The following is a 13,167-nucleotide window of genomic DNA, read 5'->3' as shown; positions in this document are numbered from 1 at the left end:
TCGAAGTAAAGGCTGTTCAAATAAAACGAAGTCAGGGTTAACGGAGATAATAGGACCAGAATGTGAAAAAACAAATAAGACCGACAGAGACTTAAGGATATTTTAATCATATTAGCTTTTACTTGTAACACATACAAATATAAAGTAGAAATATGGGATATCTAAGTGAGGGCAGTTGGCTAGTAATCATTTGCCTCCCTTCATAAAGACCTGGAATTCTGCTTGGTTTTGCCTTAAGTTTATTTCTTCAAATGCTGTACTCAAAAGAAAATATTCTGATAGTTTTTCTTTTCTGCATGTGACTCAAGATTCGTTCGGGAAATGAAATTAGACCTCTTTTATTTTACTTAATGTAGCTTAGAATATAGTATTGTGAATTAATATTTTCCCAAAGCATCTTACTTAATTCTGTTACTAACCTTTCATTATGATTTTATTTTTTAGTATTTGATTTCGTCAGGCATTTGTCCAGTTACACATTTAAAAATGGCATCTAAACAAGAAATCATGAGTGACCAGCGGTTTAGGCGGGTTGCAAAGGACCCAAGATTCTGGGAAATGCCAGAAAAGGATCGAAAAGTCAAAATTGACAAGAGATTTCGAGCAATGTTTCATGACAAAAAGTTCAAATTGAATTATGCTGTGGATAAAAGAGGACGTCCCATCAAACACAGCACTACAGAGGACTTGAAACGTTTTTACGACCTTTCAGATTCTGATTCCGATCTCTCTGATGAGAATAATAAAACATTAAGTCAAAAGAAAATGAAGAAGAAAAAACCCCAGACTATAAATGAAGTAGAATCAAAAAATCTTGTTGAAGATAAAAAGAAAAAAAACAAGAAAATTCATCAAAAGGATTCTGGAAATAATGATTTAGATAACTCAGAGAGAATTCAGAAAATGAAAACCTCATGCAAATCTAAGAAGATCGACTTAGTAAGTCTTGAGAAAGATAGCAAAGAATTTACACAAAAAAGTACAAAAGGGGAAAAAAACACTGTTCAACAGAGCACAGACTCGTTTCCCAAAGAACAACTAAGAATGGTAGCCTCAGGCACCTCTGAGATTGTTCAGTCTCCCAAGGTCAAGTATTCTGAGACAAGAAGAAGAAAAATGCAATCAGGTTGGTTTGAAAGAACTAAGGAATCTTTGGTATTACTTATTCTTATACTGGTCTTTTAAAAAGGAAATATGTATAATAAGTGTTTTCATAGTATGATAGGAGTGGTCAAATACTTATTTAGAAGTATAAAGCTATGAAGGATAGTACACCATAAGATAATTTTTGATTTGAAGCCATAATAGCTGGAAGAAAGACAAATAAAAGTATGAGTCTTGAGGCTAAACCAGTGATTTTGATTTATGGTGAGCACTAGAGACAGCTGTGTTCTCTAACTAGATAAAGTGTCACGTGATCTCATGACGGGGTAAGAAGAGATGTATCTGAAGAAAGAAAGTAGAGTTGGGTACTCAGGCATTGCTTCATTTATTCAACTACTTTTAGTAACAAATATGTGGCAGATAGAACATCAAGACATGATTCCTCCCATCTTAGGGCTACTGCTAGTTTAAATGATGCCTGTACAAAAATTAGAAAAATATACGCCCTTCTGGACCCACAGGGCTTCCAGAGCTCACAGCGTGGTGAGGACAGTACCTTTGAGGGAGGCACAGACTGTTTTCCCCGAAAAGACACGCTGTTTCTGCAAGGTGTGTGGCTTGGTGATTGAAGTTTGGTTTTGATTGTAGCCCTTCTTGACCCTTTGAAAATCAGCTTTTGCAAATAATGGCTTGCAACACTATGCAATAGCCCTGATCTGAAGCACTACTGTCCAATAGAAGTCTGTAACTTTGAATTTTCTATTGGACACATTAAAAAGTAAGAAACCAGTGATTAATAGATACATGAATATATTCTGCTGCTGCAAAGTCGCTTCAGTCATGTCCGACTCTGTGCGACCCCATGGACTGCAGCCTACCAAGCTCCCCAGTCCATGGGATCCTCCAGGCAAGAACGATGGAGTGGATTGCCATTGCTTTCTCCTATGAATATATATTCTATTTAACCTAATATATCAAAAACTATTTCAATATGTAATCAATATGAAAATAATAGGATATTTTACATTCTGTTTTCTTACTATATCTAGTTGGACGAGCTGTTTTTCAGGTGCTGTTACCGTATGTGGTTGCTGGCTACTGTATTGGATAGTGCAGATACAAAGTGGAAGAAATCAGAACCATAATACATAATAGAGTAATTTTAAGTACCGTAGAAGAAAAGGCCTCTGAGACTTTGGAGGAAGAGGTCACTCAAGATACAGTAATCGGTAAAATTCATAGGTGAAGTGCTATTTTGGTTGGAGTTTAGAAGAATTAAACTTGGAATCCAAAGTATCCTAAATGGAGAGAACTTTTTGAGCAGACGTTTAGTTGGGCTTGTTCAGAAGAGATCAGTATTCATATTTGATTAGATAATAAGATGTCTGAAGGAATGAGTGAAGAATAAAGCTAGAAATGATTATTTGATACGAAGTAAGAAATGTCGGATTCTAGTTCACGTTTACAAGTTTTCTAAGCTAATGAGAATTGTCCTGTCCGGCAGCAGGAAATTTTGAGTATTGGTGTTGCTGATCATTGGTGTTGTAATTGAAAACTGGTGATGTTCAGATAACCCAGACAAAGGGTGGTTATGGTTACAGTACCCTAGCAGGGTAGGCATCCATAAAAGACAGAGAAACGTCTTGACAGGCCATGGTCACATTGGGAAGGTAGGAAGTATCAGGCAGTGGACAGAATTCTAAATAATAGGGACTAAGGGGTTAGGAGTGAGATCTCATTCCATTTGTAGAGGAACCAGGCAGCAAACTGAGGTATAGGGAGAACGGATGCAAGTCTCGTTACTGAAAATGGAAAATAAAATCAGATTGAAACACTAGCAAGGTTGGCCTGATGCTACATTTGTGAGCTACGTTAGTCTAGCTTCCTTTAAATTTCAATAGATTTAGGGTACTGGGTTAATATTAGTATGTCCAGTAATCCTTTGGATTTATTTTACATTATCTTAAGTTTCTCAATAACCATGAGAAATTAGGTTACATTACTTAGGAAACAAGGTTAAAGTGATTTCTGTGAGGATACACAGACCTCTAACTCAAGTCTTTGAGTCTTTCTACCCCACCTTGTTGCTTGCTGTAATTTTCATTGGTTCCTCAATCCAGAAAAAGCATTATCTCTTAGAGATAAGTGACTCCACATATCACCATCTTTTGCTCACTAGTATTCATCACTCACCATTCCAGCAACTACTGTGTACAAGGGGCTTTTTAAGTGCTATGAGGTAAAGGTGATGTGAGGAGCTGCAGTTTGATACTACATGTCATTTTAAAATGTTGCCCAGCACTGTGTGCTTAAGAATTTAAGTAAATAATTAGACACATGTGCAAAGAACGTGGACTGTAACCCTGTTTTGAAATTTTAAAATGGTAACATAAGTCATTAGTGAAAGACCATGAAAGTGAGAGTCTCTCAGTCATGTCTGACTCTCTGTGACCCTATGGACTGTATAATTCTCCAGGCCAGAGTACCAGAGTGGGTAGCCTTTCCCTTCGTGGGATCTTCCCAACCCAGGGATAGAACCCGGGTCTCCCACACTGTAGGCAGATTCTTTACCAGCTGAGCCACAAGGGAAGCACAAGAATACTGGAGTATTCTTGTGCCTATCCCTTCTCCAGTGGATCTTCCCAAACCAGGAAGTGGGGTCTCCTGCGTTGCAGGCGGATTCTTTACCAACTGAGCTGTCAAGGAATCCCTTAAATGAGTTCCAATATCTCCAAATATGTCTGTGACATATGAAGTTTTAAAAATAGATTATAAAATTGAGTACATAGTATAATTTAAGTAGACCAGCTACTTAAATTAGTGGGCATGTCATAGAAAACAAATTTACAGAGTTACATACCAAAATAACCACCCAGTTACTTCTAAATGAAAAGTTATTGGTCATCTTTATTTTCTTCATTAAACCATATTTTTTTGTTTTTCTTTTGCAATGAGCAGTCATTACTTTTGTAATCAGAGGAAAAATAATATAAGCATTTTTTAAAAATAGGTAAGTAAGTAGTAGTATTTGCAGTCACCACCAGAGCATTGCCATCTAGAAACAGAGGCAGTTAACTTATTTTTGTATTCCCTCATTGTTTATTAGCTTATTTTTGTTTGTTTCTTTGTATTTTCTCATTATTTAAAATAAGGTTTTGTACACAGTGGGCCTTGAACAAATATTTAATGAATGAATAAATGTTATGAGTATAGTTGATATTGTCAAAAATATTAAAATTTGTTCAGTTTGTTATACAACTCCAAATGTGATATGTGTACCACTGTTAACTGTGAGACGATGTCTTATCAGGTGATATTTAAACTTTTTTTATGTTAATAGTTATGTGGTTCAACATTTTAGAGGGAAAAAGTAACCACCACATCACAGACATATGAAATCTGTGACTTCAGGGATAGTGTTTAGAACAAGCTGCTAATTTTAATTAAAAAAACAGCTTCATGAAAAATGTCAGTGATAGGCAAAAATCATGAACATTGTGTGATAATAACTGATGCTTAAGAATTATTGCAATACTAGATAGAAATGTATCCCCAAGGTGTTATTTTAAGCAAGTTGTTTAAAAATGAATTCTGATGCTTATCTTGTACTAATTTACTTTCATAATTGTGGTAGTTTTCTGATCCCATTTATAGAACTTAGGTTAATGCCCTTTTTTGGCTTTTTCACATCTGCTGGTTAGTTATCTTTTATTACACCCCACTCTTGTGATACTGAAATAAAGCTTAGTTCCTAACTCTTTCTCCTAACAAAACTTCACTTGGTTAGGCATGAATTGTGTTGAATTTATATTTTCCTTTAGTCTGCTTCATGGAAATTAGATTTTTACTGGATTTGAGGTCAAAATAACTTGGATTTAATTTAATACATCGTTTACATTTTCTTAATTTCTCCTTTGACCTTTCTGCAGTGGTTCCATTCATAATGGCAAGAGACAGCGATGGTCATGAAGACTCAACAGGTGGTAAAAGGTTTGACAAAGATGCTCTGGAGGAAGATTCAGAAAGTGCTAGTGAAACAGGAAGTGATGAAGAATCTGAAGATGAAATTACAGGCATTTGTAGGGCTGCTGCTGCTGATCTTCATGATGAAGAAGATGATGATGATGATGATGATGATGAAGGAATTGGAAATGATGAGGAAGATGATAGTGAGGATGATGATGAAAGCGACAGTGGCCCTGATCTTGCGAGGGGCAAAGGAAATATAGAAACCAGTTCTGAAGATGAAGACGATATGGCAGATTTACTTCCAGAGGAATCTGGTTTTGAGCATGCTTGGAGAGAATTAGATAAAGATGCTCCTCGGGCTGATGAGGTAACCTTTTGATCAAATAAGATTATTTTGTCAAGAGTATAAGTAGCTGTTATGGATGGTAGGATTAATGTAATTAAATTAATAAGGAAAAGCTTTATTGGTAAATAATAAGTCTTGATGGTGATTCTGGTTAAAACTTCTTGATACAGAATATACCTATATAAAGTTAATATCTGTTCCAGCAGTTAGGGGTGAATTTCTATATAAATGATTAGAAGTCATGTGAAATTTTTTAAAAATTGTTGTTTTAACTAGAAGTGTGTATCAGTTCCTACTGTACCTATTAGAAATGCTATAGATTAATATATTAAACTTTCCTACTCACTCATGGGTGGCAAAATAGCTTAATAAACTTGTTAGTTAAAGAATCAGCTCATCCTCATGTTCTGATTCAAGAACTAAGAACCAAATAAGAGAGTGCTTTTCTGTTTACAGTTTTACTGTTGTGTTGCTTATCTGAAGTTTCCTTTTACATACTGAAATCACTTAGATAGATACTATATTAATGCTTTCATGATAGGCATTATATTTACTATCTTAATTTTGCAAGCATTGGGAATGATATAGATTATATAATAAGTAATTTTTGTCATTTTTTAGATTACGTGTCGATTAGCAGTTTGCAACATGGACTGGGATAGATTGAAGGCAAAAGATTTGCTGGCTTTGTTCAATTCATTTAAACCTAAAGGAGGTGTTATATTTTCTGTAAAGGTGAGAATTTACTTCAATTTCATTTTGAAGTATTTCTAAGCATTCTAAGTTAAATCCCTTTTTTTTATAGTCATAGTTTTCCTTTTAAGGAAAATAATTAATCTGAAAGTTGTTCCAATACAGTTAGACACAAAACTGATGAAACAAGTGTGAAGGTAAGAAAGGAACAGGTAAAATTATTGATTGGTTATATGATTGTGTTTAATTATGAAAACCAAAGTAATCAGTTGAAAAGCTATTATAATAAAGCTCAGTAAAGGGACAGGGTATAAGATAAATATTTAAAAAAAAAGTTTCATTACTAACATTAACAAGTAACATTCTATTTTTACTAACAGCAGAAATACATAAAAATCTTACAAATTACCTTATAAACACAACCTATATGAAGTAAGCTATAACACTCGATAAATAATATATGAAAAATTGTGAGATACCGTATTTCTAGAAAGCCCACATAGTGATTAAGACTCTAGACTTTGCAGTGTGACAGACCTGTATTCAAATCTTGATTCTGACACATGCTATATGATCTTGTGCATTTTATTGATTATTTCTCAAATGTGTTTTCTCCTCTAAGTAGATATAACAGTAGTATTTCTTAAGGTAGTGGTAAGGATTCAACGAAAAGCAGATCATACGAAGTATCTACTACAGTGCCTGAAGCAACTCTAAATTACTGTTGTTCAGTTTAAATATTTAAGATATCAGTTCTATAGTTTTAGTATAGTTTCAGTCAAAATCTCAGTGCAAATGAAAGTTAAGAAAAAGGTTGCCATTAGTTATCTAAAAGAATAAACAAGTGAGAATGACTCATAAGTCTTTGAGAAATCATAGCAGTATAAAAGGATTTACCCTACCAGTTACAACATCACAACATTTTATAATGTTGCAGAAGTTTTCAGTTTTGGGTAGAGCGTAGGGACAACTAAGGCTTCCCTCATAGCCCAGTTCGTAAAGAATCCACCTGCAATATAGGAGACCCCGGTTCAATTCCTGGGTCGGGAAGATCCCCTGAAGAAGGGATAGGCTACCCACTCCAGTATTCTTGTGCTTTCCTTGTGGCTCAGCTGGTAAAGAATCCACCTGCAGTGTGGGAGACTTGGGTTCGATCCTTGGGTTGGGAAGATCCCGTGGAGAAGGGAAAGACTACCCGCTCCCTTTCTGGCCTGGAGAATTCCATGGACGGTATAGTCCATGGGGTTACAAAGAGTCGGACACGACTGAGCGACTTTCACTTTCACGTCTCCCAAATGATAGCCAGATGAAAATTTAAAAATTTAAAAATTTAAAAATTCCAGAAAAAAATTAAAAGTCAAACTGTAGGCAGAATTGAAATAGAATGGTGTTTTTGTTAAATCTTATATTTTAGGAGATGGACAGTAGGAATCACTGGACTTATAAAGAGGAAAAAAATTAAAAGTCAAACTGTAGGCAGAATTGAAATAGAATGGTGTTTTTGTTAAATCTTATATTTTAGGAGATGGACAGTAGGAATCACTGGACTTATAAAGAGGAAAAACCACAAAGAATCAACATGTGACTGCATATATGCTAAAAACCTCTACATTGAAACCTGTTATGGTTTACATCTGTTGCCCTGCATCATCCTGTCTCACATGCATTGTGGATTAATTATTTTTAAATATAGTATTATTATTTATAGTTATAGTATTATTATTTATAGACATATTAGAATAAACCTGGCTTGGCTTCATAGAAAAAAACAAAACCAAACCTGTTTTATGCAACTTAGATTAGTGAGAAAAACTTGGATTCCCTAGTCGATAAATTACATATTTCAGACAACTGAAAAAAGCATACATTAGTTAATAAATGAATATTAAGCCTGGTAGTAACAAAACACTGCAGGTTAATATGATTATATTTCCTGACTCTCAATAGTAGCCGGGATAAAAAAAAATACCAAAGATTTAATTCAGATTATTTTATCCAGTCATTTTTCACACATGGGAGCGTGTATGTATGTGCCATTCTTGCTGTTTGCATTCTGTCCAGTTGTTTAGAGTTCCTGACCTTCAAAGGTCTGTATATTTTGAGAAAAGGGAAGTATAAATTACTTTGATCTTATTTTTTTGTTTGTTTAGATATATCCTTCAGAGTTTGGAAAGGAGAGGATGAAGGAAGAGCACGTTCAAGGACCAGTGGAGTTATTAAGCATTCCTGAAGATGCTCCTGAAAAGGACTGGTATTAAAACACTCCAGAAAATAAAACTAAACCTCATATGAGTTTGTGTCACTAATTCAGAATTCTGGTCACTTTCATAATTGAAACTAAAGTTTATATTTGTGCCATTCATGGTTAAAATAGATTGCAAAGAAAGTTAAAGTCTGCCAGAAGTGACACAGTATTCCAAACACATTTTCTGTATATATTTATATTTCTGTATTCATGAAAGTAATTATTGCAGTTTTGAAAAACATTTCATGGTTAAACCTGAATCAATAAATTTTGCTTTTTTTCTTAGATGTTGATTTCTATGTAAAGAGCATTGAAACTATTTACCTCCAAATTATATAATTTATCTTAGTTAAATAGAAAAATATAAGAATGCAAGAATAATAAAGTTCTTAATCATCATAATGTAGAGAAATAAATTTTAAGTACTTTTGAATCCACTAGGTGGAGCTATATGTGCACTTAATAAAAATTGGTGGCAAATTTTTATTTGCCAGATGAAGACCCTCAAAGAATAAGCTAGAGTTAAGTAAGTTGAACTTAAATACCATTTAGTCTTGACAACACATAAATAAAGTTTTATAAGATCAGGTATTTGTTTATAATAAAAGCTAGTGCTTTCCTAGCATATGTTATACTGCAGTGGTCCTCCTCAGTGGATTTACTTGAGAAAGCTGTATATGGTAATCAAACAAACAAAAAATAATCTCTTCTAAAAATTAAAATTATAGGTAGCCACGTGTAATTCTTGCTTTCCTTTTTCTAAATACAAAATCCCAGTCAAAATCCCTAGTCTGTACCTTGTCAAAATAATAAATTGTGTGTAAGTATTTAATGTTAGGCAAGAAGGCTATTCATAAAGGAAGATGGATTATAATAAAAGCCAGTTTGTAATATGTTTTTCTTGGAACAGTTACATTTCTTTTTTACAAGGAGAGAGGTATTTGTGTTCCTGTTTAAGTAAACCTAATGATTTTTTCCCCCTTTTTAGGGCCTCTAGAGAAAAACTGAGAGATTATCAATTCAAACGACTGAAATACTATTATGCAGTAGTAGACTGTGATTCTCCTGAAACAGCTGCTAAAATTTATGAGGATTGTGATGGCCTGGAATTCGAAAGTAGTTGTTCGTTTGTAGATCTAAGGTAATTCGTGTGTGTGGTACCAGTTTATTCTTGTAGCACAATGTAACTGTAAGAACTGAGATATTAGAATTGGTAGTGCTCTCTGTTGCTTCATTTTCTAAGAGGATTTCTCCCTTTTAGTAGAATGCTCTTGTAGCACATCACTCTTAAGAAAGAAAACTGAAATGAGAAAATGCTAAAGTGTTAGACAGAAGTCACCTCACATTTATGTGCTTTCAGATATATCAGATGTATTTTTAGGATGGCGGGTTTTATGCAATGATATTTCTTGGCAGCTGTCTTTTAGAACTAGGGAACCAGAGTGAAGTAACTTTACCAAAAGCATTGAGGTGGAGGCAAAGGCATTTGCTAATAGACTAGTGTCTCTTGATCCGTGCTGTCTGGTACAGTAGCCAGCAATCATGTCTGGCTTATTTACATTTAATTAAAAACTTAAAAAATTTAAAATTCATCTGCTTAGTCACACTGGACACATTTCAAGTACTTAATGGCCACATGTTGGGCAGAAAAGAAACAGAACTTTGATGACATCATCATAGAAAGTTCTATTGGACAGTGCTGATGAGTAGATGGTCTTGCTGGCCTTGTCTTCAGACTTGGGCATTATTTCCACCATGTGCTCAGGATCACTGACCCAAGCTGAAAAACCTTACGTGGTTGGGAATGTCTGTTCTAAGGAAACCAGGAAGCTAAACTGTCGTACCATTTGATCATTAACCTAGTTCCTTGAACCCAGTAAACCATTCTACTGTGACACTGTCAATAGAAATCACTTTTTTTTTTTTTTAAGATTTTTAATTTTAAATTATCAGTATATTAAGGCTTCTCTGGTGGCTCAGACAGTAAGGAGTCTGCTTGCAGTCCAGGAGACCTGGGTTCAATCCCTGCATCGGGAATATCCCCTGGAGTAGGAAATGGCAACCCACTCCAGTATTCTTGCCTGGAGAATTGCATGGACAGAAGATCCTGGCAGCTTACAGCCCATGGGGTCACAAAGAGTTGCACACAACTAAGCGACTAATACCGGAGAAGGCAATGGCACCCCACTCCAGTGTTCTTGCCTGGAGAATCCCAGGGATGGGGGAGCCTGGTAGGCTGCTATCTATGGGGTCGCACAGAGTCAGACAGGACTGAAGTGACTTAGCAGCAGCAGGTGACTAATACATAGACACATCAGTATATTAAGATCATGCTTCACAATCATTGATTCTTTTTTTTTTCTTTTTTTATCTTCTACCTCTTGAACCTCCCTCCTGCTATCCAAGTTTGTTAGAGACTTTCTTGTCAAGATGAAATACTTTAGGGGAAAAAAAAAAATGCATCAGTTGATAGTCACTGGCTTTCATACTTCAAAAGCATTCTGACTCATGGATGGGGAACACATGTATACCTGTGGCGGATTCATTTTGATATTTGGCAAAACTAATACAATTATGTAAAGTTTAAAAATAAAATAAAATTAGAAAAAAAAAATACAAATAAAATTTTTTGCATTGATAGTTTGGGGTAAGATTTTAGCATGCTTAAGTATATAGCAAGAAAAACCTAACTCATCAAACAAGCTGTTTCCTTCTCTTTTTAATAATTTCAAAAGGAGGTGCTTGTTTTAAATGTATTAATTGTAGTTACTAAACATTAGAATGTCAGACCGCCTGTCATGAGTTCACGTTTACATATTCTTCTCAGGATCATTTTGTTCTTTCTTTTCCTTTTTGGGACACTTCCATGCAGTGTTAGAATAACCTCTGGCAGTACCTAGAAAACAAGATCAATGACCATGGGAAAAACTTACATCCCCTGTTTTGTCATATATTTTCTTCATAAAAGAAAATTGAGTTTTCTGCTGCTATCCTACTATCTAGGGAACTCTTTATTCATCTACCTCAAAATCATGCCTATTGACAATGTTTAAAATATTGATCTCAGATGGTTATGTTTCTTCTACTAAGTCTGTGCAAAAGTGTATGCGGTAGAGGATATTCTGTAGACCTAATGAACCTTAATTTTTCATTCCTTCCCTCAAATATCATTTTTGGTGCAATATATAGCTCATGCTTTTTTGTGTGTGTGAAAATAAAATTTATGAAAATGATAGAACCTAAATATAATAACCATGGATCATTTCTCTTTGCTTTTTTCCTCCCGTTCATTAGCCTGATGGCTAAGAATTGTCAAACAGTTACAGTCGCTAATTTACATTTAACTGCTATTATTTGTGACAGAAATTATAAGATAATATTAAAATTTTTAGTGTTGAAGAATCAGCCTTAAGCTTTTCATTATTTCAGTGATATCTTGTTCGTATGATACTTTATTTTCAGAGTACTTCCCCTTTGATAATTCTGTCTTATCTTCAGAATATCATGAAGCAAGTCAGTGACTATGTTATCAGGAATCTAGGTCTTTTTGAAGCATGAGGGACTCATGTGTGTTTACACCAGACTCACATTAACTGACTCCTAATGCAGGGTTTCTACCTACAGAGTTCACTTAGATTTAGTGGAATTACAGATTTATAGCTTATGAATTTCAAAAGTTTTGTGCCAAGATTATTTCTAACATTGTTTACTTCATCTGCATGTGTGTTCTGTAGAACCTCTATGTGGTATATATGTATAAACTATACTTAATTAGAAGACAATCTAAACTCTGGTTGTTTATCACTGCAGCATGTGTTTAAATGAATTCTTTTTTTTCCTTTGTTTCTTAGGTTTATACCAGATGATATTACTTTTGATGATGAGCCCAAGGATGTAGCCTCAGAAGTGGATTTAACAGCATATAAACCAAAATATTTCACATCTGCTGCAATGGGAACATCAACGGTATTTCTTCACTTTAGAAAGTATATAGCTGGACTCTGTTGTTGCTTTAAGAAAAGACTTTGTTATTTACTTATAGCATCTTTAGAAATGGAAAGTATTCAAAGTTTTAATGCATAAGTACAAATAGAAATGAAACACAAGTGTATTTGCATTTTTATCTACCCCATCTATTTGAACCTGTTTCCAGATTTTTGTTACGCCTTTAAGCCTGAGTCAATTATCTGCAAATGTTTCTTTTTTCTCTTCTATCTTTCCCATACAGTCTTACTTAACTAGATTCTTTAATGTAATATGTCAGTTATTAGTATCCTAGGGAGTAGGGGCAAGGAGCTAACACTACTTCAAATCACAGTTAGAAGCAGTGCAAATTTAAAATAGGGACACATTTTTTTCTGCAGATATGACCCCAGATTGTAAAAACAATTGAAGTAGAATAATTCTACTTCAGTGTCACAGTAATGCTTAATAATAAACAGCCAAAAGATTTTTATTGAATTAGTTTGTTACTTAGCTGCCTAGCTTGTCTGCTCTCCTGCCCCATGTACCTTTTACCCACAGCTGAACTCTGCAGCAGCCACACAGGCTTCTCATTGCCTTTCTTGTGACAAACCAGCGTGCTCTTCTGAGGCCAGCCCGGTGGCAGAGAGCTGCTGTATCTGCCACCTGCAGCCTGCGGACACTGTGTGGCCATGATTAGTTACTGAGTATAGGGAAACCCCACCAGTGTGCAGTAAGTGAAGTCTGAAAGATTCAGTCACACAAAACCTAGGATCATGTTATTTTCAAGCCTAAAAACTAGGCAGGCCTATCTGGTCAGCCAGTCTTGAGTTCCTGTGGCCTAGCT

At 34.9% G+C, this 13,167-nt stretch overlaps 1 protein-coding gene across 3 annotated transcripts in view; it reads left to right on the top strand.

The window, feature by feature from the left end:
• Window positions 1-13,167, top strand: part of ESF1 (ESF1 nucleolar pre-rRNA processing protein homolog) — a 66,319-nt gene that overhangs the window by 604 nt on the left and 52,548 nt on the right. For all 3 annotated transcript variants that reach the window (XM_005214072.5, XM_005214073.5, NM_001192772.1), the window contains exons 2-7: window positions 445-1,126; window positions 5,034-5,440; window positions 6,041-6,154; window positions 8,263-8,363; window positions 9,346-9,498; window positions 12,209-12,323. In XM_005214072.5, coding sequence (XP_005214129.1) covers window positions 487-1,126; window positions 5,034-5,440; window positions 6,041-6,154; window positions 8,263-8,363; window positions 9,346-9,498; window positions 12,209-12,323 — 1,530 coding nt within the window. In that variant the 5' untranslated portion in view covers window positions 445-486. The remainder of the gene's footprint in view (window positions 1-444; window positions 1,127-5,033; window positions 5,441-6,040; window positions 6,155-8,262; window positions 8,364-9,345; window positions 9,499-12,208; window positions 12,324-13,167) is intronic.

Source organism: Bos taurus, chromosome 13, assembly GCF_002263795.3.
Source record: "Bos taurus isolate L1 Dominette 01449 registration number 42190680 breed Hereford chromosome 13, ARS-UCD2.0, whole genome shotgun sequence".
Taxonomy (NCBI): domain Eukaryota; kingdom Metazoa; phylum Chordata; class Mammalia; order Artiodactyla; family Bovidae; genus Bos; species Bos taurus.
This window is presented reverse-complemented; position numbering and strand designations above follow the sequence as displayed.